This window comes from Podospora pseudoanserina, chromosome 5 (assembly GCF_035222485.1).
Source record: "Podospora pseudoanserina strain CBS 124.78 chromosome 5, whole genome shotgun sequence".
Classification (NCBI taxonomy): Eukaryota; Fungi; Ascomycota; class Sordariomycetes; order Sordariales; family Podosporaceae; genus Podospora; species Podospora pseudoanserina.
In genome coordinates, this window is record NC_085924.1 from 1,514,318 (window position 1) to 1,534,061 (window position 19,744).

Genomic DNA, 19,744 nt, shown 5'->3' on the forward strand with positions numbered 1-19,744 from the left:
CAACTGAGACTTTTTGAGTATAGTAGCTATATAAGAGAACCAAGCCGTCGGGAACCTCGGGATGGTTCTCGGGACAACTAAGGCGGCCTCGATGATCGGTTGATGTTGATAAACCATTCTGTCTTCAAGCTTCCAGAAGTTCTGTCTTTGTTCACCATCCCAACATCATTCACCTCCCCAAGGCACACGCCGCCATGTTGCTAAACACCTTTTCCACCGGCGGCGAGACCGAGGGGTTCGTGCTTAGTTGCTTATCCCTGGCCATCGTTTTTACACTTGTCAACATCCTCACCTCTTCCCGACCATGACTTGTGGCCCACTCGCCCATATCTTTCCTCAAAAGACGTGCTCGAGCATGGCTTTTCCTCTTTCAAGGACCCAAGATCATCGAGGAAGAATTCAACAAGGCCTGACCTGGGAAGCCATTCCACATCGACGTCCCCGAGAACCGTTATGTCGTCGTGTCGTCCTGGAAACACATCAGGGAGATCGACTCAGCTCCCGACCATGTGCTCTCTCTTCAGGCCGCAGCCAAGCAGCTGCTTCAACCCAAACACACCATGTCAAGCTTCAACTGGATGGACAAGAGGGGTGCCGAGGGGATTCCACTGATCAGAACCCTTCGCGTCATGCTCACGAACCACTTGCCTGAGGTTTTTCCCCAAATCAGACGTTCAATGAGCGCCCTGATGGACAACGAGATTGATTCGGCCCCCAAGCTTGAGGATGGAAAGACCATGACGCCAAAGCTCTACCACATCATCATCAAGGCCATCGCACACTCGAATGCTTTGGCGTTCTTTGGCGAGGACTTGGCCAAGAATGAAAAGTTCATGAAGGCGGCCATGACCTTTATTGAGCAGACCCTGCTCATTGCTGAGATCTTGCGGTTGCTGCCCCAGTTTCTGTCCGAGTAAGCTCGCCTTTTCCCGTCGCTGTTCGAGGGCGAGATGTAGCTGACTTCCTACTCTTTCAAGGCCTATCGGAAAGTTCCTTTCCAACAAGCTCAACTCCAGCTCTGTAATCTTTGACACCTTGCTCCCAGTCGCTGCTGAGCGGGTGGACGAGTACTCCAGAGCCAAACTTGGACACAAGGTACCTGAACATGTAAGCCTTGTCACCTTGCGCCTGCGAAAATGCAATACTGACAGCTGATTCCTCTCTGCAGAAAGACTGCATGCAATGGATCATGGAGAGCGCCCCAAGAAACAGCCCTTGGACGGCCGAAAGGATCGTCTACGAGCTCATTGCCTTATGGTTGGATCAGTCCACATTACTTCCACCACCGTCTGCTTCGCCATCCACGACCTCTGCCTCCACCCGGAATACGTCGAGCCCCTCCGCAAAGAGATCGAGGCCACCGGCTGGGAGACGTTCGAGAAGTCAGGCGGCAAATGCTTCCCCCTCCTCGACAGCTTCATGAAAGAATCCGCCAGGATAACACCGGTCGAATCGGTCAGCACCCGCCGCATGGCACTCGAGCCCTTCAAGCTATCAGACGGCACAGCCGTCAACCCGGGCGAATGGATCGTCACGGCAGCCCGCGGCATGGCAATGGACTCGTCCGTCTTCTCCAAACCCAACGACTTTCAAGGCTTCCGCTTTGCGGACCCGGCGGTTGTCGCCAAAATCGACAGCCGCCCATCATTCTCGGCAGGTGACAAATCATCCGACTTCACCAGCATATCTGACTGGCAGCTATGGGGCACAGGAAGGTGCGCTTGGTAAGGTTTCCCTCTCCAGTCCGAGGTTGTTTGACTAAGAGTGAGACACTGACGTTGCTATCACCAACGGCGCAGCCCTGGGCGGTTTTACGTCACGGCAGTCATGAAGGCCATGCTGGGGTTGCTCATCGCAAGATACGATATGCAGCTAACGGACCCGGGGGCGGCGAGGTATTTTGCTTAGCGGACGTTTATCTATCCTTTCCCTGGGACCAAGATTAGCTTGACTGCGCGGGAATGAGGGAGGGGAGTGGCTTGTAAGATTTTAGATACCATAGTCGCATACGTGAATGAAAAATAACTGTTGTTTTTATTGCGATCTTCCACGCTACTGCGCAGTGGGTGCGGCACGGCTATCGCACATACTGCGATGCTATGCTCGCTGCTGCCTTTTCACGATATCACCTCACCTTCCATTGCTCGTACTCATAGACCAACAGGCTGAGCAGACTTGATGTGTAGATTGCCGCGTTCTTAGTTCGCAGCGTTTCGCCGCAAGGCTGCAGTTGTAGGTATCAGATGCGCGGCTGTTTTGGGGGGGCATGTCAGCACGGCAGTGGCAGAAGGACCCGTCGAAATGCCGTTCTCCAGTTCTCCAGCGCCCAGCCAAGTCGCCGGTTTGGGGGCTGGAAAGACGAGCTGTGCTGTGCCTCTCTCAACCGGGCCGATATCCGCGTCCGCAGCAAAGTCGGATGAAACACAGCACTTGATTAGGACAACACCTCCGCACTGTGCAACAAGTACGTTTGTTCTGTCTGCTTGTCTGCTTGCAAGCCCCTACAAACAGCTAACCGCTCGTGGCTTTCCCCCGCCTCCCCTCCTGCCGCTCGGTGCATATCAAGACTCGTGTTTCGCCCGTCTTCAGCTTTGCTTGCCTCCTTGCCCACAGCTTCAATACCTATCTTTTCCTTCCTTCCTTCCTTCCTTCCTGCCTACCAGAGATCGACAAAAAACTAAACCCCTTCCAAGAAATCCGCGCCTCCGCTGGCAAATCACAATGTCGTATCCTTTCTCTCTACGCCACATCCCCGCGCTTATTCTCGCCGCCAGCAGCACCTTTGGCGGCATCTGGCCCATCTTCAACGCCGAGGGGGCCATGCTCGAGTTTGGCTTCCCTCCCAACGTCGCCCAAGCACCCGAGGCAAAGCCTGTCATGGTTCAAGGCCAGTCTCGCACCACCATCATCGGTCTTGTCGCCTTCCTCTTTTACTTTAGGGGGAGATTCGCCGAGTTGGACACCATCATGACGGTGTATGGGTTTTATGCTGGCATTCTCGACACGTATATCGTCTACAAGGGGGGCAACCCCAGCTGGGCGCTCTTCCGTCTTGCGGCGTCGTGGGTCTTTGGTTTCTGCGGGATCGCGGGGTTAACTGCTTCCTCCCTGCCTTGAGCTGGGTGTATCTTGGGTGTGTTCGTTGTGTTCGTGGCTTGGCGACACGTCTTATCTCGGCCTAGATCATCAGGTATCAAAAATAAGGCGGCTTCTTCGGGCTCGGTTTCACATTGTTGGACTATTGGTTCCTATGCGCAGAGACGCGGGCTGTCAGGCAGTCAACAGTCTGACTTGTGTGGATGGGGGCAGGGTCCTCTGATTTGATATCCAGCATGTGTTTTATATAACTCCCGGGACACTGCACGTGTGCTACCAGCTCAGCCTGGCCACGCTACCACACCCCCGTTCATGCACGGTAAACGTCCCGACGTGCATGCAACCCCCCTGGGACGCCTGGAAAGCGACACACTGTGTCGACTTGAACCTGTCATCAGCTTGTCGTTTGTTTGAGCGATGATCTCCCAACGCAACATCCGAACAGTTGGTTCGCATTTTTTATGACTTGTCAAGGCAGCCTGGCCCAACCGACAGACATTTTATTTTTCTTTTCACCTTCACCCCTTCCCCCCCACCATTCTCCTCCTCTCATTCCCTCAATCCTCCTCCCCTCCCACATCTGCCGGGGTTGTAACATGTACGGACTAGCTCAAACGGCTTTTTGAACGCCGCACCCGCTTGATCCTTCTCCGTCCTCTGTCTCGACTTCACCTCTTTCTTACAGTCAGCTCCATCATCACCAGAGCTCACACCAAATCATGGCGGCTCCCCTAGGCCCAACAGCCTCCCCCGCCGACCCAGGCTCCCTCCTCCAAACCCCCTCCCACCACGACACCGCGAGAAGACCTCCCCCACAGTAGTCAAAGAAGCGGACAAGTTTACCCACTCCCTCCGCATCTGGCTCGTCTTCCTCGTCCTCTGCCTCCTCTCCTTCATCTCCGCCATCGACGCAACAATCATCACCATCTCCCTCCCAACGATAACCCACTCCCTCAACCACGGCTCCCCGGCTTCCAGCAACGACTACGTCTGGATAGCCAACACCTACCTCTTCGCCTCCACCGCCCCCCAGCCCTTCTTCGGGTAGATATCCAACATTTTCGGCCGTCGCAACCCGATGCTCGTCTCCATCGCCTTGTTCGCCCTCGGGTCAGGCATCGCCGGTGGAGCGAGCAGCGTTGCCATGCTCATCGCGGGAAGAACAGTCCAAGGCCTCGGAACGGGGGGGTTATACGTCCTGAGCGATATCATCATCTGTGCCCTGACCCCCCAGGCATCGAGGGCCGTATCTAAGTGCTGTCTTGAGCACCGCTGCTATTGGGACCACCATCGGCCCCATCATAGGAGGTGCGTTGGCGAGGGCGGATTGGAGGTGGATCTTCTGGCTCAACCTGCCTGTTTCTGCTGTTGGGTCCGTTGTTGTTTTGTTACTTCTCCGGGTGAGGTATCAGAGTTTGGGGTGGGGGGAGGTGGTGAGACGGGTTGATTGGGTGGGCAACGGGCTGTTTATCCCCAGTATGGTCAGCCTGTTCTTTGGGCTTATCATGGGGGGCACGAGGGGTTACCCTTGGAAGAGCGAAAAGGTTGTTGTTCCGATAGTGGTGGGTGTGGCTGGGTGGGTGGTGTTTCATGTTCATCAGTCCGCTGAGGGGAAGAGGTGGGGTCCTGTTGAGCCGAGCATGCCGATGAGGTTGTTTAAACATAGGACATCGGCGGTCGGGTTTGTGATTATCTTTTTCGGGGGTGTGGTGCTGCAGGCGATTAGCTATTTTCTGCCCGTGTACTTCCAGGGTGTGCTCGGGGTGAGCCCGTTGACGGCGGGGGTGTACTTTTTGCCGTTTGCGCTGGCGATCATCCCTCTGGGGGGGATGACGGGGTTTTTCATGTCAAAGACGGGGTTGTATATCCCTCTGCATTTTGTCGGGTTTGCCTTCAGCGCGATCGGGGTTTGGTTGTTCTCGTTGCTCAGCGAGAACTCGAGCACGGGGACGTGGGTTGGGTTTCAGATTTTGGCTTCGGCGGGAACGGCTGTCATCTTTACCGCCACGCTTCCATCGACGCTGGCACCGCTGCAGGAGAAGGATGTCGGCGTCGCTACGGGGACGTACAGCTTTGTGAGGTCGTTCGGCCTGGTGTGGGGCGTCACGATGGCGAGTATCGTCTTCAACGGGCAGTTCAACACACGGCTGGAGAGTAACCCAATGTTGAGCCGGGAGCTCAAGTCTTTCCTGGCGGATGGAGCGGCGTACGCTTTCGTGTCTGCCTCGGAGGCGGAGGGCGGGATCGGGTCGTTGCCAGCTGACATCCGGATCGCGCTGATCGGGATTTACGTCCACGCTCTCAATGCGGTCTGGTATGTTATTGTTGACATGGCCGGTCTAGGCTTCCTTGCCACGTTTGTTGAGAAGCATGTGCCACTTCGAAAGGAACACGAAACGGAGTTTGGGCTGGTGAGCAAGGGTGAAAGCTCTTCTGACGATGCAGCTGAAAAGGGTCAGACACCACGGCCTGCCAGCGATGGGGAGGCGAGGACCAAGCAGTAGGCCTCCCGTGAGTATAGGATTGATCCGGCGAGGGTTATGGAGATTTGAAGGGCCGAGTCGGGTAAAGACCGGTTCCCACTTCATGAGTGTCAGAACATCTACATCAGTTAATAGTCAAACACGTCATATCCCGAAACCCTTATCCAGATCCCATCCACATGCTTCGAAATTTTCCATCGTCACAACTAAACACCGCAAAGTCAGTAGAAACAAAGAGACCAATATCGCAAAACTAGAGAACGCTTACCAATTACATATCCATTTTTCAATGTGCTTTTCCATCAATCCATCCAAGGCCGTGTGGTGTAGTGGTAGCATACTTGCTTTGGGAACTTCCTCTCATTGCTGTTGCAAGTGGTCCCAGGTTCGAGCCCTGGCTCGGCCCCATCCTTTTGACATTTTTGCTAAACCAGTCTGTCGACCACGCCAATGTTTTCTTCCCAGGGCAATCGTGTATGTATTTTCTCCTCCCGAATCTCTGAACTTTTCAGCCCTCTCCCGCTATGCTGCTAGCTTTTGAGTACGCTTCTTTGGTTGCCCCGAACACGTATTTCAAGACTTTCAAGTAGGGCAGCAAAACCACCGTGTGCACTTGAAAAGGGACCGAGTATTTCGTAAAAGCTTTTTTAGATATAAAAGTTACCATTTAGCTGAGAAGAACCTATGGAATTATATGACCAAAAGGGGGTAAACAAGAACCAAAAGATCAAGCCTTCCAAACAATCTGTTTCCATGAACTTTGCCTCCCATCAGCCGTCCCCGGGTATCCCATTCACAACCATATATCCCAAAGACCAAAACTCACCATTCCATGACGGCAAAAAAAAATTAAAAAAATCACACCTATCCCACAAAACTTAACAACCCCCCGGTCAACCTCAGTCCCTCCTCCCCCTCCACTCCAAAGCCCCACTACTCCCACTCCCATTCCCACTTCCCCCTCCCTGCTGACCCTCCCACCCCAACGGCACATACAAACTCGAATCCGAAAGCCTACTGCTCTGCTGCTGCTCAATCCCCCTCGGGTAGTGGCCCACATCAGCCAAACTAACCTCCATCCCACTCCCGAGCTCAAACCTCTCCTCCCCCTTCTCCACCTCATAAACCCCCAAGCTCCCCTTATCATCCCCCACAACCAACATCCCCCCATCCGGCGAAAACTCGAACACCGTCACCTTATGCAAATCCTCAAATTGGCCCCCAAACCCCGCCAGATGGTTGTGGATGTTGTTGTTCTTTTTCCCTTTAGCCGCATCAGGCCACTTCCAAATCTCCTCCGCCGTCTCAACCTCAATAATCACAAACTGCCCCGCGTTCGCATCACAATAAGCGACATACTTGCAGTTGGGGGAGACACAAGCCTGAACGTTAGGAATCGCAAATATCCTCGTCGAGTTGGCAGGCAAGTCCCAGACGACAACAAACCGTTCCGGTGCCGGGAGTGGTTGTCGGCGGTATTTCCCCCCCGGAACGGCAACGTCGGTGTGGTTGGCCGGTATCCAAATCGACACCGCCAATGACCCACACGCGATGAGCGAGGCTGGAAGGGCGGTCTGCAAGGCGGGGTATTCCGGTATGTGGACTCTGTACGGCTTGTGGCGGTCTTCATCCTCGAGCGAGGTCACCGTCGCGTTGGGGGTTCGAGCGCGGAGCTTGTGGTCAGAGGTCGGTTTCATGAGCCACGCGATCAGTATCGTCGCGTGAGCTCTGGGGGCGTCACCCGGTCGTGGTCCGGCTGCTGCGACCAGAAAGGGGGAGTCGGACGAGAAAGCCAGCTCGGGGAACTTGGGGACAAAGGGGAGTCCGGCCTTGAGGAGCTCAATCGAGTGGGTTGAGTCCTCCCAGAAGGGTCTCTTGGCGGAGGGGTGTCTTGCGAGAAAGAAGCGGTCGATTCGGTCGCCTTTGGGGCGGTAGACTACGAGTGGTGCGTAGTCGGTGTGGTAAGCGTCCCGCTTGGAGGCTGCCCACCGGTGGGCTTCGTCGATGGTTTGGACCTTGTTGGCAGAGGTGCCGCCTTTGGCAAAGTTCCATATTTCGAGGGTGAGCCCAAAGTGGGTTGTGATACCTATGAGGGTGGCGTTTTCCGACAAGATTGCGTGACTGCGGATGAAGTACTCTCTGGATCGAACCTGTGGTTGCACATAAGACGTGATTTTGATGGTGCTATGCAGCGCGCTTTTGGCGATGGCCCAGATCTTGACGGTCTTGGGATCATGTTTGGTGGCTACAAACATATTTGCTGGTGAAGTGTCAATATGCAGGATCCGAGTGGACTTGGCCTTATCTGTCAGATGGCGAGCGGGGGTGACCTCGATTCGACTCTGGTGCCCACTGTGTTTTGCCGGTGGTTGTATGACGAGTTGGCTTGCGGATCCAATACTGGGGCCGATGATGCTGGGACTGCTGATGCTTGGAGGCATGAGGCCGGGAGAGACAAGACTGCGTGACGCCAACCCAGGCAACCACTGCGATCTGGGCGTTGGACTTCGACGGTATTCGGGTGGCGGTGAAAAGGGAGGTGACTGGTGATATGGTGACATGGCACTGACCATGGATGGGCCCGGAGATGGCCGCCGAGGACTCGAAGTGTCGGAACGAACTGTCGAAACCTCGCTGACACCAGACATGATGCGGTTAAACGAGAATGAGGTACGAGGGCTTTCTCGTCCCAACTGTGGACTTTCACTCGGGGCAACCGATATTTGACGGGATCGCTCGGTTTCTGGATAACCTTGGGAGGCCTGGACAGGCTCAGACCAACGCTCTGAGGAGAAGGTGGGAGACTCGGGCTCGAGATAACCCCCCGAGCCGAGAGGCTCAGATTTGGTGGACGGGGAATCTTCGTGACTCCAGGCTGATCTTGCCAGGGGCGGCGGAAGATTGATCTCTCTCGGCGGGACTGGCGTCGAAGTGCCGGAGCTTCCTGGTAGCGTGGGCGATTCGGGCAGAGGCCGTGGAGGCACTGTTGGAGGTGCTTGTGCCGGCGGGACTGGAGGGACTGGTGGCACGTCTGGCAATGGCTCATGATCTTCAGGGCGCTTCACGGTGATGGAGTCCGGTTGGCCACTGTAATAAGAAAAGGCATTGGTTCGAGACGATGTCCATTTGTCGGCGTCCTCATGTGGCATTGGCGCCCTGGCATTGGAAGCTGAACTTGCTCCTGCTGGCTCATCGTTGGTCCTGTGCTTCGTTGCTGGTACGGGCGTTTTCTGAGACAAACGGACTGCTTCAAGGTTCTGCTCAATTCCCGGCGTGTCGTGGTTCGTGACATCTCCCGTTGTTCTGGCCATTGTTAGTTCATCTCTGCAAGGTAGGTGGTGGTCTCTTCGACGGCTTACACGGTATCTTCTGACCCGGACCTCTCGCGTGCCGCCTGTGACTTCTTCTCATAGGACCGAACGCAGTTGGTAACAGCATCCAGATACAGGTCAAGAACTTCGCTGGTGTCCGGGTCATGCTTTTCGTTAGACAGAGTTTTGGCTCGCAATCGCTCAACCTCGCCCTTGACATTTTCCTTGATGGTGTTTGCTTCAGAGGCACTGCTTTGTTGGGATGGGTCTCTTCAGGACACAATTAGCATGAACACCTTGGAAATTCGGCGGACGAAGAAGACTGGCCACTTACAAGCTCAAGATATCCAAGGCAAGTCCCAGTACCTCACGAAATAATCCTATATCGTCACGGCACTGTCCGATCTGCGCTCGTCCGGTTTGACTCCAGTCTGTTGCATTCCGGCATTGGGCGAGGATTGAATCGATGCGTATCAGCGTATTCCCACAGCTTTCCAGCAGCAGCAGCATTTGCGCCTGCAATAACAAAGGAATGGAAGGCTCATCTCGAAGCAGCTCCAGCAAAAGCCTGAGGTCGGACAGCTCGCGGGTGACAGCAGAGAGATCGGAATGGGAGGCTCGTACAGACCGGATGAAGCGTGTGAGGATGGCTGATGTCGATGAGATGCCTGAGAGGAGATACTCGATTGGACGAGAGGCCGAGTGTTTCCGGGGTTCCTCCATGATGCAGGATGGGACGAGCCTAAAGCCAGGGACCGATGGAGCGGGAGTACTGTCACAATCTACCCCACTCCGTCGTTCCAGTGCCAGCTGTCCGGTATATAGCCGTTAGGTATATTCAGGGAGGTGGTGAACTGTTCCGCCGGAGGTTAGGCGGGAAAGCACTAGATAATATGTTGTCAGAGTAATGTTATTCTCTGGATACTTTTCCCTTGCACCAGCTAAGGTTGCGATTCATTGTCCCCGCAGCTGGAGGTGAGAGGTGAGAGGTGAGACAAAAAGACAGATTAACGACATGATCTTCAAGGCGGGGGCACCGCCGCTGGTGCCGCCTTTATTCCACCTACCCTCTTCCCACGGCATGCACAGGCAGACAAAGGCAGGGGTCGCTGCCATTGGCGTACACCAGCTGCGCTTGTCTCGTTCGGGGTCAGGGGATGCCGCTCTGTGGCGCTCGAGCTGTCGAAGCCAGAAAAGTCAGCGAGGGAGGGGTCGTTGAGCTTCGTCTGGATTCGCGGGTCTACCATGTGGCCGACAGGATTGCATGTCTCACGCTGACTGTGCATTGTGATAATAACAAGGCAAACAAAAGGAGCGAACGGGACTGAAAAGATATCTACCTAGCTAACATTGTATAGGTACCATTTAGGCCGCATTTCTCGATCCATCTCAACTTCCGGCCATTCCATTTGTGTCCGTCCGAGCAATCCCGAAAACATGATCAATTCATTTGCTCCTTGCGGCGCGAAGCAACCTCTTTTGTTTCGTATCCAGCGCCTTTTCTTCCGAGATCTCCCACGCGGTTTACAAATGAACATGTATTCGTCAACTAGGTGGGGATACTGTTAGATGAACGGTCCCCAATGGCTTGAGTGGCGAGAAATTCAAGTACCCTCGGCGCCATTCGAAACGAATACACCTATGTCGACGTTTCCCTCGGGCATATAGCGCCAGCTGAAAGTCCGCTCCTTCTCCCACTCATTGAGCTCCCAAAATTCTCTCCAGGGTCGTGGAACACCAAAGCCAGAATTCCACGCAATAGACTGTGCGTGGGTTCCAAGTCTCTGTATAAATACAAGAGGAGATAGCGACGAGCGTGGAGGTACCGGCTAGGTGGGTTTCCCTGGAGTGGGTTGGGACCGAGCTGTTTGCGTATCTCCTTACTTGGGATCTGCCAGCGCTTCTTACATGTGAGAGCAAAGAGCATCGCGCTGTGAGGCAGGAGGTGGGAAGCGATATTGAGTAGAAGCTCGACAGGCAGTCGCATGATGAGTGAAGACTCGGAGTCGATATCCATCATCGTTTCGGGGGCCATATCCGACGTTTCGAGGCCAGTATACGCTGTTGCAAGGGCAGCATTCATCGTTTTGGCGCGACCATCCATCGTTCCTATGCTGCTGCCATTGGAGGGTGTGGTGAGGGTGGGCTTGGGTGAATGGTTGAGAAACAGAATCAATTTTTACAGTGGCTTACATAGGAGAAAGCTTAGCTGCCGTCTCCCAGGAAGGTTTTGCTCACGAGTTACATGCCCTATAATATGACTTCATGGCGTCAAGCCACAAAACCTTCATCTAGCCACCGGCCCAGCCTGCGCGCTCCGGACAGTATGATAGGAAACTCCAGTGAGATCAAGGAAGACATCGTTGTGTGAAGGCAAACGCTTTCTGTGTTACCTAATAGGCCTTTATAGGGCTTCCACGGGTCCAGAGAGACTTTTAGGAACCCCATCATTGGGCCAGGGCCATGAATGGAAAAGGAGGTGATAGTTTCAGGGGCATTCCAATGAAGGCATGCATATAAAGTCAGCTTCGCCTGGACTACCTCGCTCGATCTGCAAAAGATTGAGCATGCAGAATCGATCATCAACATGGATTGATTCTAAAACCCATAAGCAGATATAACAATTATGTAGCGGAGCATCTGCAGGAAAGAAAAGCAAAAAAAAACATCTCCCCTCGACCGGAATCGAGCCGGTGACCTTTCGGTATCAATAAACTCCTTTACAGCCGAACGTGATAGCCAACTACACCACAAGGGGTTATCTGATTTGTTGGCTCCAAAGGCCGGGAGTGGGGCCTATCATGCACCCCCGTCCACAATATCAAACTGCAAGTATCGTTGAATCAGAACACAATTCTGGCCGCAAAACAGCAAAGGCTGCAAACCACAGCAACCGCGAGAGCGAAAGTCTCCACCCAGTCATATCAATCACCCATCCACCCCCCAAACCCTTCTCAGCCAGCCCCCTAACTCCTCCATCACCAACTCCGTCTTCTCCTCCGCATCCTTAACCACCTCCTCCTCCCAACCCATCTCCTCCCTCACCTCCCTATGCTCAAACCCGGCCCCAACCCCCGGCACAAGCACCCACTTCACCCTCCCCTCCTCAAACCAAAACCTCTCGTCCTCTTTCTCCAACCCTTTCTTAACCCCCCCTTCCGAGTTTATCCCCCTCCTGCTCACCTCCCCCTTCCCCACCAACCTCCTAGCCAAACCCTCATTCTCCCCAGCCAACCCATCCCCCTCCCCAGCAATAAACCCCCTAAACCCCTCCCCACCCCGCGCATAAAAAGGACTAACCAACCCGTCCCTCAGGTCAACCCCATAAGGCACATACCCCCACCTCCACGCCCCCCTCCTCCCCACCGCCCGCCGCAAGATCCAGCCAACCCCCCAACTGACCACCACTCCCGGGCAGCACTCCTCCCTCTTCACCCCCCTCAAGCAGCGTCACCGCCATCGCTAAATTCCCCGCACCGAAACCCAGTATCCCCACCCGTCCCTTCTTCTTACCGTCGTTCACCCCCCTTGGAGACGTTCTGTCTATAGGAAGACTCTCATCCCCCAACGCATCGACCAGCAAAGCTTCCACGTCGTGCACCGGTGCGGGAAACACCGAAGCAGGGGCTTTGGAGTAGTTCAGCGCTATCACCAAGACGTGGTATTTATCCGCAAATGTCCGGTTGAACTCGTCGTCATCTCTCGGAGTGCCCAGGACAAAAGGCGCGGCGGCGGAGCCGTGGACTGTGAAGAGGGTTGGGAGGGTGGAGGGGGAAGTTAGGTCGTAGGAGGAGGGGAAGAAGATACTGCGTGACCCAACAGTAAGTATCAGCAAAATTCCATGGCATTGGATAGATGGGAAACAGGGAGAGGGGCGGGGGGGGTGGGTGGGCAGGGCACATACCGGACAGGCAAATCAGGCCTGCACTCATAACTCTTCACTATATCCGGCCTCGTCGACGGCGGGTAAAAGTACTCCTTCCACTCCCTGAGCCAGGCCGAAGGAAAAGCTAGCGATTTCGCCGTGTAGATTCGGGAGAGGCGGGTTATCCTCGAGAGGAAAGGGGGTGGTTCGTGGGTCAATGCTCTACTCGTCGTCGCGGTGGTGTCATTCTGTCCTGACGCTGGCGCAGAGTTGTCCATTTCTTTCTGCAAGTGCTATCGCGCAAAAATATCTCGATCGCGGGGTATCATAGGTCTCCTTCTCGTTCGTGCGCGGGCGTCGTCAAGTATTCGGGCTTAGGTCCAGGTAGGTAGAGCAAGTTGAGGTAGGTCGTGTTATAACATCTACAAGATAATCAAGTTCCAACGATCCAAGACAGGAGAAACGAATCGCACGACAAGATCTCAAACACTGTCCCGCGCCCCTCAAACCAGCTCAGGGTGGCGGGGAGGGGCAATCACATCGCCTCCAAAAGACATTCGACTCACCCAACCCAACCCGGATCACCTACCGGAAATAAAAGTTGGGCGCATGGATAGCCCAAGGTCGATAAAGACTCCCAGACATGCTGAACAGATCGGGAGACACGTAATTTCAGCTGATATAGTGCCCGGCGCAAAACATTCCAAGTCTGCAAAGTCTGCGACAAGCAAGTTGAGATGCAAGGCGCCCACCCGACCGTGCGCGGGGCAGTCTTGGCCACTCAACTCAACTGACAGCAAACCATCCAACCCTCAAGACTCGCACGTACTTCTGTAGCTCTGCTTATCCCAGTTGGAGTCACAATCATGAGGAACCAACAGCCCGAAAGGCCAAACACCAAAGCATCTCGTCTCTGCAAAGAGCTGTGAACTGGAAAAGAAGACTTAATAAAGCCCCATGTTCGAAATCCAGGAACGCGCGCCAAGAACCCCACACCGTCGATCACCACCCACCGGCCCGCGGCTCTACTCCACATCCACATGCCCACTTCCAGAACACCACCCGACATGATGACATAAAAACAAACATCAATTCCACTACAAATACAAGTACGTGCTCAAAAAGATCGCAAACTCCATCCTCCATCCTCCATCCTCCGTCATCACTCAACTCATCACAACCGACCAGCTCCAGGGTACCTCTTGTATGCCATGCCCCCCTCCCCCATGCTACCGTTCATGCATGCACCCATCACTCGTCCCAAAATGCAAGCATCATCATACCTGGTATATCCCCCTGACCTAATGCACTCCCGGTCCCTTATGCACAATGATCTCCTCCCCACCCACATCATCGTCGTCCGGGTCCTCGATACTCGTTCTCCTCTTCGCCTCCACCGCCCTGTTGATCTTCTGCCCATCCTCTCCAATGACGCCCTCATCCTCTTCCTTGCCAAGTTCCACCGGCTCCTCGGTGATGGCATTGGCAGGAGAAGATGACGGCGACGTCGACGCCCCCTGCTCGCCCTCTGTCTTCTTCTCTTGCTCCTTCTCCTTCTCCTTGTTCGCACCGAAGCCTTGACCCCCAAAAGGCCACAAGCTGCCAAACGAGCTCTTGGCGGCACTGGGGTGAAGAGCCATGGGCTTGACTAGAATCTTCTCCCTGGCAGGATCGATCCCGCTGACCATGGCTCCCGACGACTGAACCTCGGGCATGGCGAAATCACCAAACTCCTCGTCGTCAATGTCGTCTTCGTGGACGGCATCATCCGAATCGTCAGTATCATCCCGCCCGTCGCCGAAGCGTTCCTTCTCTTGATTCTCATTATCGCCTTGTCTCCTGCTTGAACTGCGACCGCCAACGACACCTCTCCACCACGAACCTCTGTTCCACGCCGAGCTGCTTGCGCCTCCCTCGTCCTCGGCATTGTCGATGTTGTCCTCGTCGCTGCTATTGTCCTCGTCGTCACCGTCATCGGCAAACGGGTTGCGCAGTCGCTCGCTTGCTGACAGGCTGGGAAGGGTGAAGGCATCCGAAGTCCCGTCGTCCATGTTGGACGAGCTTCCTTCCTGCCCGCCATTCTCCGCAGCCGCAGCCGCATTACGCTTGGCTAGGCGAGCTGCCAGCTGCATACGGGCTCTAGACGGCATAATGTTGAGAGGTGGTGGAGGTGGCGGCGGTGGCGGGATCGATGGCGGGTTCAAGGAATTGGACGAGTTGGCATTCAACGGATCGGTATACGCACGAAACTGAAAGCCAAGCCAGCGTTAGCACTTTGTCTGCAAAAGGTTGTGATGGCAACACAGGGGAGCAGGGGCCGTATTGATTTGGACAGGTAGGTCTGGAAAAGTGGAAAAGGAACCCTCAACATGGCTCAAAGGCAAACGGTATGGAAATGGAAAGGGGGGACCGACTCGCGCCACTTGTATGCCAAGGAAAAATAAGGATAGGAGAACCGGAGAGCCAAAAGACTTTTGGAAACCATAGAACCGGGGAACCTCGCTCGTCTAGCGCTTGCTCAAAATGCCTTGTAATCCTCTGTAAGAAAAAAAAAGATGCAAATATCGCCAAAGAACCCCTTGATACCCAACTCTTTTCCACTCTTCCTTCCCAATCACTCTGACGTGTCCATGGATTCATCAAGCCCTCGGGTGCGGGCGTCGATCATGCTCTGGATGAATAGACTGAGAGCCTTGTCGTCCTCTGTGCATGGGTTGGGCCCATCCCGACTGTCTAGCACGTGGTCGGATGGAGGATCACGGCTTCCGGTGTCGTCTGGAACGTCCCTCGCCACAGACCCATGTTGCCTGATATCCCCAAAGCCCAGGGCCTCGTTATGGGCAGCCTCTTCTTCGTCAAACGCCGATGTGTTAGGACTGGTAGTTTGGTCGTCGCTCTCATGCCCTTCCCCATAATCTGACCCTTCCGAGTCACTCGACTCGGCCCGTGCACCGAATCGGTAGCCGCCTCTCAGAGAATCCCCATACCCCCACGGCACCTCGGTGATGCTAGAACGGTCCTCTGGAGGATCAAGCAACCCACTTGGGAGAAAATACTGTACACTAACAAAATCTTCACCAACCTCGTTATTGACATCCTCCTCGCTCTCTTGCTCCTCGTCCTCGTCCTCATCGCTCGAGCTGCCGAAACCGCTCATCATGGTACCACTGCTGATCCCAAACGGCGAGGCACCGGCACCGGACCCGTCACCCAAGTCTGACCCGCCACCCAGACCAGCATCGGCAAGAGTGTTGGAGTTGTTTCCCCCCAGCCCGATTGAGCTCAGTCCGTTGAGGCCGACGCCCACCAAACTAGACTGGGCGGCCCGGTTGCTCATAGCAACCTCGGGCCTGACCCCTCCAAGAATGGCATTATCACGCTCGCGAGTTTCAGCAAGCGCGCCCTCAACGTAGCTGATCCAATCCTGCGCCATGACCTTGTCCAAGACAACCTCGCTGAGCAGCTCGGGGGGGTGACGCTCCGTGAACTTGACCACTTCCTCGGCGATCAGCGTCAAATGGCCCATGTAACCCATGCGTGTCTTGTGTTGGGCCTGCGACTCTTCACTGGCGAGCTGACCGTTGATGATTTGGTTGGTGATGTCGGCAGCCTCGAAGAGACTGATGGCCAGCGTCGGGTTGAAACCGCGATCCATAGGGCCGTTGAACACCTGCTGCACGATATCGTAGACAACATTGTGAAGGAAGTTGTTCCAAGGGTACTTGAAGAAGAACCGAAGGATGGTGGGCACCACTTCCTGACGAACAAACTGCATCTTGAGATAGTCGCCGACCACCGGCCGGGGGGCGGTTAAGGCTCCCTCCGCAGGAGTGGCGCTGTCGCTGGCGGGGGCAATGATGATGGAAATTTCCCCCGTGGTCTCATTGGCGTTGGCGCCGGCAGGTGAATCCTCAGCAGGTTCGGCCTTTGGTGGCGATGGCGATGGCTCTGACGTTTGCTCAGTCTTATCTTTGGCCTCATCACCCTTGGCGGCGGTAGCACTGGAAAATAAAGGAGCCGGCGTGTCACCAGGGTGGGGAGACAACGTATCGGCAGCATCAAGAGCCTTGGGGACGGAGGACTTGGTGCTCAACGCAGGCAATTCCGCTGTGGAGATTTCCTTGCTCTTGTCCGAAGTTTGCGGCTCTTTTTCGTCAGCCACTGGTTTGGGTGGGCTCTGTTGATCCTTGCTTGCACCAGTTTGAGCTGCCTTTTTGGTGGGCGACAGAGGCGCGACGACCAGATCAGGATCCTCGAAGGCCGGTGGTGACTCCGCTCTCTTTTCCGCGTCAAGCTCCTTAAAGTTCAGCCTTGGTGAGCTGAGTGGCTCATCAACAAAGTCCGCGTCGTCCTTTTCAAGCATGGAAAATGCTGGGGCTTGGGTAGGCGCAGGGGCATCCGGGAGCTCCAAAACATCGTCCGAGGTGTCATGGCTCACTTCCTCAAACCCATCGTCATCGGCAGATATGTTCATGACCTCAAGCTTCCGCCTCTCCTCAGCAGGCGATGACTGCGATGTGCGCATCGTCAGATCCTCGGTCGATGATGGCGTGTCATCAACCCCACGAGCAGGGATCAAACGGCCCTCTTCTCTCAACCGTTGGCGCTGAGCGTCACGGGCAGCAATAAACTGCTCAGAACCAACCTCGTTCAAGAGGCCCATGTTACTGCAGTGCAAAAGTTCTGCCATTAGCTCGCAGGTCTTGAAGCGATCAAAGCCAAGGGGTTCGATCTTATCGCCGAAAGTGGAGGAAAGACGTTCTTTTTGTGCCGTCGAGTTCATGATCAGGCTCATGAAATCTGGAACGTGGTCGGCAAAGAGGCGAAGAAGGGTTCCGAGATAAATGGGGTCGCGACACGACGGAGGAGCGTTGGCGTCGACGCCTTCGGGATCATAGTCCGAGTTGTTCTTGCGAATGACCTCAATGATGATGCCGACACCGCACGTGAGTGGATTGCCACCCCCCAGCATGTACTGGATCAACTGTTCGACACAAGGGCGGGAGACCAGCTGTCTTGTCAGCTCGTTCGGACCGATACACGTCTGTTCGTTTTGGGAAGCGTTGGCTGAGACAGTGATGATGGCTTTGATGAAGTCGGCGGCCGATGTTTGGGTGGCCCAGCTGTGCTCTGGTCCGAGGAAGGAGAGAAGAGTTGGCATCACGTTCTGCGTATATAGCCACTGCAGAAAGGTCACTGTCAGTCATTTCCCTTCCCTCGCGAGCTTGACATGTCATACCTCAACAACGCCTTGGCCGCTCTCTGTGCGCTCCAAGCTGATGATCTTCAACAGCAGATCCATGATCATGGGGCAGTCCACATGTCTCAAAATATCGGCAATGGCTCCCTCAAACGACTTGAGAAGGTCCAGCATTTCTTCCGTCTTTTTATCGAAGAGAGACTCGTTTACTTTGGTGAAGTAGCTGGCCTGCAAAGGATCGAGCGGCGTCGGCCTCTTGAGGAACTCCCAGAAATTCCGGAGGAGGGGTCTGCTTTCCATAAGAGCCTCGTGGATAGAGTAGTTGTCTGAGGACAGTATTTCGGCCGCCACGAAGGCGTATCGATTGCGCTTCTTTTCATTTTCCTCCTGGCCGCTGGGCTCGGTCGCTCGTGATGACGACCGAGACCTGGTGGTGGGAAAAACAGGTGGCCTTCCGATCTCGTCATCCTCTTGCTCCTCCTCCTCATCGGCATCTGGCGCCGCGACAGGTTCGAGCTTTGGCGCTACTACATATTGAAGAAGCTTCTCAAGCACCTGCTGCTCGCGCAGGTATTCAACGAGTTTGGGATTGTGCTGCTTAAGCTCTTGGATGAGGTCGCTTTCATCGAGAAGCTCCTCTAGTTGAAAGGACTCTTTCTCGAGGATCGTATCGATGGTCGAGACATTGTAACCGCCGAACCTCCAAAACATGGTGGCTGTTGGCTCCAAGGCAGGTTGTGATGTGTTGTGATCAAGTGGGGTGTCGCGCAAAAGGGGCCGAGCGAAGCGATGCGTGCCCAATCGGCAGACGGCTGTGTGTATTTCTGGTGTCCGAGAAAGCTGCAGCGACAGAAAAAGCGCAGCGGAAACGGACGGGTATCTTAATGTCTAGTATCTGACGAAGAAAGAGAGGGTTAGCTTGCTGGCTGCCCTGGCCAAGATGATCGGGGAGGTGTTTGCCGAAGCCCCGTGGTGGGGTGGACAAACAACAGCACAATGTGCGATGCGAAGTCCAAGCGGGTAGGGTGTCGCAGCATGTGAAGAAGAAGCCTTGGCTAAAGTGTGTCCTATCCACCACCCGGCGATATGATGTAGCTTGCTGGTGAGAGGAGTAGGTGGACAAGTGGTGGTGGCCCAAAGCCGGCGTCGGAAGACACGAGGAGGGGAAGATTGGGGGACAGGAGTTGGAGGCCCTAACGTACAGAAATTTCCTTGAATGCAAATAATGGTACAGGGGACAATGTAGCCGACGTTCGAGGAGAAAATGGTTCTATTGTAATCAGCGTCGCCGGCTCCTGCGGCTGGGCTTCTGTGAGGTTTGTGTCGTCGGTTGATGCGATGGGAAGCTCTTGAATGTGTCGAAATGAGAAATGAGGTTGACCCAGCGGCTGTCCCCCTCCCTAGGGTGCCTGCGGCTGCCCGCCCACCGCCCAGCCAGCCAAGGACGCGCTGAGAGGGTGGGTTGAAAGGCTCTGATTGGCCAGAAACAGCTCCATCAGCGGCACCTGCAAGAAAGACGCTTGGACCAGCTCCAACACCGGTTAGACCTCGACATCCAGATTGGCACGTGGTGAGCGTCATGTAGGCATTTCCATCCTGCATGACATATGGCTCCAGGGCGCCTACCAGGCCCAGGCACTCGTTCATGTATGTACAAGAGAACAACGACCACTTCCAACATGCCACATTTTGATGTTTGAGAGCCTGGGAGCTCAAGGTGGTGAGTGCAGTTTCACCATCTCGACCCCCACGGCCTGGACACTTCGAACGCTCGGGCCATGTTTCGCGA

The 19,744-nt window shown here is 54.9% G+C and overlaps 8 protein-coding genes and 2 non-coding genes across 10 annotated transcripts; 6 read left to right on the forward strand and 4 right to left on the reverse strand.

Annotated features, from left to right (window-relative positions):
- The first annotated feature begins 85 nt into the window (after positions 1–85).
- Positions 86–2,039, forward strand: QC764_503660 (uncharacterized protein). The gene is made up of 4 exons (XM_062947618.1): positions 86–913; positions 978–1,107; positions 1,198–1,715; positions 1,800–2,039. The coding sequence occupies exons 1-4, from the start codon at positions 561–563 to the stop codon at positions 1,906–1,908; spliced, it is 1,110 nt and encodes a 369-aa protein (XP_062798828.1). The 5' UTR covers positions 86–560; the 3' UTR covers positions 1,909–2,039.
- A 682-nt stretch (positions 2,040–2,721) lies between these two features.
- QC764_503665 (uncharacterized protein) lies at positions 2,722–3,117 on the forward strand (the record flags this gene model as incomplete). Its single annotated transcript, XM_062947619.1, has 1 exon — positions 2,722–3,117. One exon carries the CDS (start codon positions 2,722–2,724, stop codon positions 3,115–3,117), a length of 396 nt encoding a protein of 131 aa, XP_062798829.1.
- Positions 3,118–3,513: 396 nt separating this feature from the next.
- Positions 3,514–4,144, forward strand: QC764_0077250 (uncharacterized protein; the record flags this gene model as incomplete). The annotated part of the gene is made up of 2 exons (XM_062940735.1): positions 3,514–3,540; positions 3,782–4,144. The coding sequence occupies 2 exons, from the start codon at positions 3,514–3,516 to the stop codon at positions 4,142–4,144; spliced, it is 390 nt and encodes a 129-aa protein (XP_062798830.1).
- Positions 4,145–4,174: 30 nt separating this feature from the next.
- Positions 4,175–5,600, forward strand: QC764_0077260 (uncharacterized protein; the record flags this gene model as incomplete). Its single annotated transcript, XM_062940736.1, has 2 exons — positions 4,175–4,284; positions 4,352–5,600. The coding sequence occupies 2 exons, from the start codon at positions 4,175–4,177 to the stop codon at positions 5,598–5,600; spliced, it is 1,359 nt and encodes a 452-aa protein (XP_062798831.1).
- A 294-nt stretch (positions 5,601–5,894) lies between these two features.
- QC764_0077270 lies at positions 5,895–5,985 on the forward strand. Its single transcript has one exon. It is a non-coding gene; the product is annotated as a tRNA-Pro (tRNA).
- A 226-nt stretch (positions 5,986–6,211) lies between these two features.
- Positions 6,212–10,035, reverse strand: QC764_503680 (uncharacterized protein). The gene is made up of 3 exons (XM_062947620.1): positions 9,225–10,035; positions 8,939–9,160; positions 6,212–8,882 (listed from the first exon to the last, which is right to left on the reverse strand). The coding sequence occupies exons 1-3, from the start codon at positions 9,611–9,613 to the stop codon at positions 6,479–6,481; spliced, it is 3,015 nt and encodes a 1,004-aa protein (XP_062798832.1). The 5' UTR covers positions 9,614–10,035; the 3' UTR covers positions 6,212–6,478.
- Positions 10,036–11,560: 1,525 nt separating this feature from the next.
- Positions 11,561–11,648, forward strand: QC764_0077290. The gene has a single exon. It is a non-coding gene; the product is annotated as a tRNA-Tyr (tRNA).
- A 937-nt stretch (positions 11,649–12,585) lies between these two features.
- On the reverse strand, positions 12,586–13,033 carry QC764_503700 (uncharacterized protein; the record flags this gene model as incomplete). Its single annotated transcript, XM_062947621.1, has 2 exons — positions 12,586–12,634; positions 12,795–13,033. 2 exons carry the CDS (start codon positions 13,031–13,033, stop codon positions 12,586–12,588), a joined length of 288 nt encoding a protein of 95 aa, XP_062798833.1.
- Positions 13,034–14,056: 1,023 nt separating this feature from the next.
- Positions 14,057–18,666, reverse strand: SIT4_1 (sporulation-induced protein; the record flags this gene model as incomplete). The annotated part of the gene is made up of 3 exons (XM_062947622.1): positions 14,057–15,004; positions 15,838–17,937; positions 17,995–18,666. 3 exons carry the CDS (start codon positions 18,664–18,666, stop codon positions 14,057–14,059), a joined length of 3,720 nt encoding a protein of 1,239 aa, XP_062798834.1.
- A 170-nt stretch (positions 18,667–18,836) lies between these two features.
- QC764_0077320 (uncharacterized protein) lies at positions 18,837–19,602 on the reverse strand (the record flags this gene model as incomplete). The annotated part of the gene is made up of 2 exons (XM_062940737.1): positions 18,837–18,850; positions 19,158–19,602. 2 exons carry the CDS (start codon positions 19,600–19,602, stop codon positions 18,837–18,839), a joined length of 459 nt encoding a protein of 152 aa, XP_062798835.1.
- Positions 19,603–19,744: the final 142 nt, after the last annotated feature.

Excerpts from the sequence above, each read along its gene's own strand:
- QC764_503660 (XM_062947618.1), top strand. The coding sequence starts at position 561 with ATGTCAAGCTTCAACTGGATGGACAAGAGGGGTGCCGAGGGGATTCCA. Across the intron at positions 914-977 it reads CTGCCCCAGTTTCTGTCCGA|GCCTATCGGAAAGTTCCTTT; the intron begins GTAAGCTCGCCT and ends TACTCTTTCAAG. Across the intron at positions 1,716-1,799 it reads CAGCTATGGGGCACAGGAAG|CCCTGGGCGGTTTTACGTCA; the intron begins GTGCGCTTGGTA and ends CCAACGGCGCAG.
- QC764_503680 (XM_062947620.1), bottom strand. The coding sequence starts at position 9,613 with ATGGAGGAACCCCGGAAACACTCGGCCTCTCGTCCAATCGAGTATCTC. Across the intron at positions 9,161-9,224 it reads GCCTTGGATATCTTGAGCTT|AGACCCATCCCAACAAAGCA; the intron begins GTAAGTGGCCAG and ends TGTGTCCTGAAG. Across the intron at positions 8,883-8,938 it reads TCCGGGTCAGAAGATACCGT|AACAACGGGAGATGTCACGA; the intron begins GTAAGCCGTCGA and ends AACAATGGCCAG.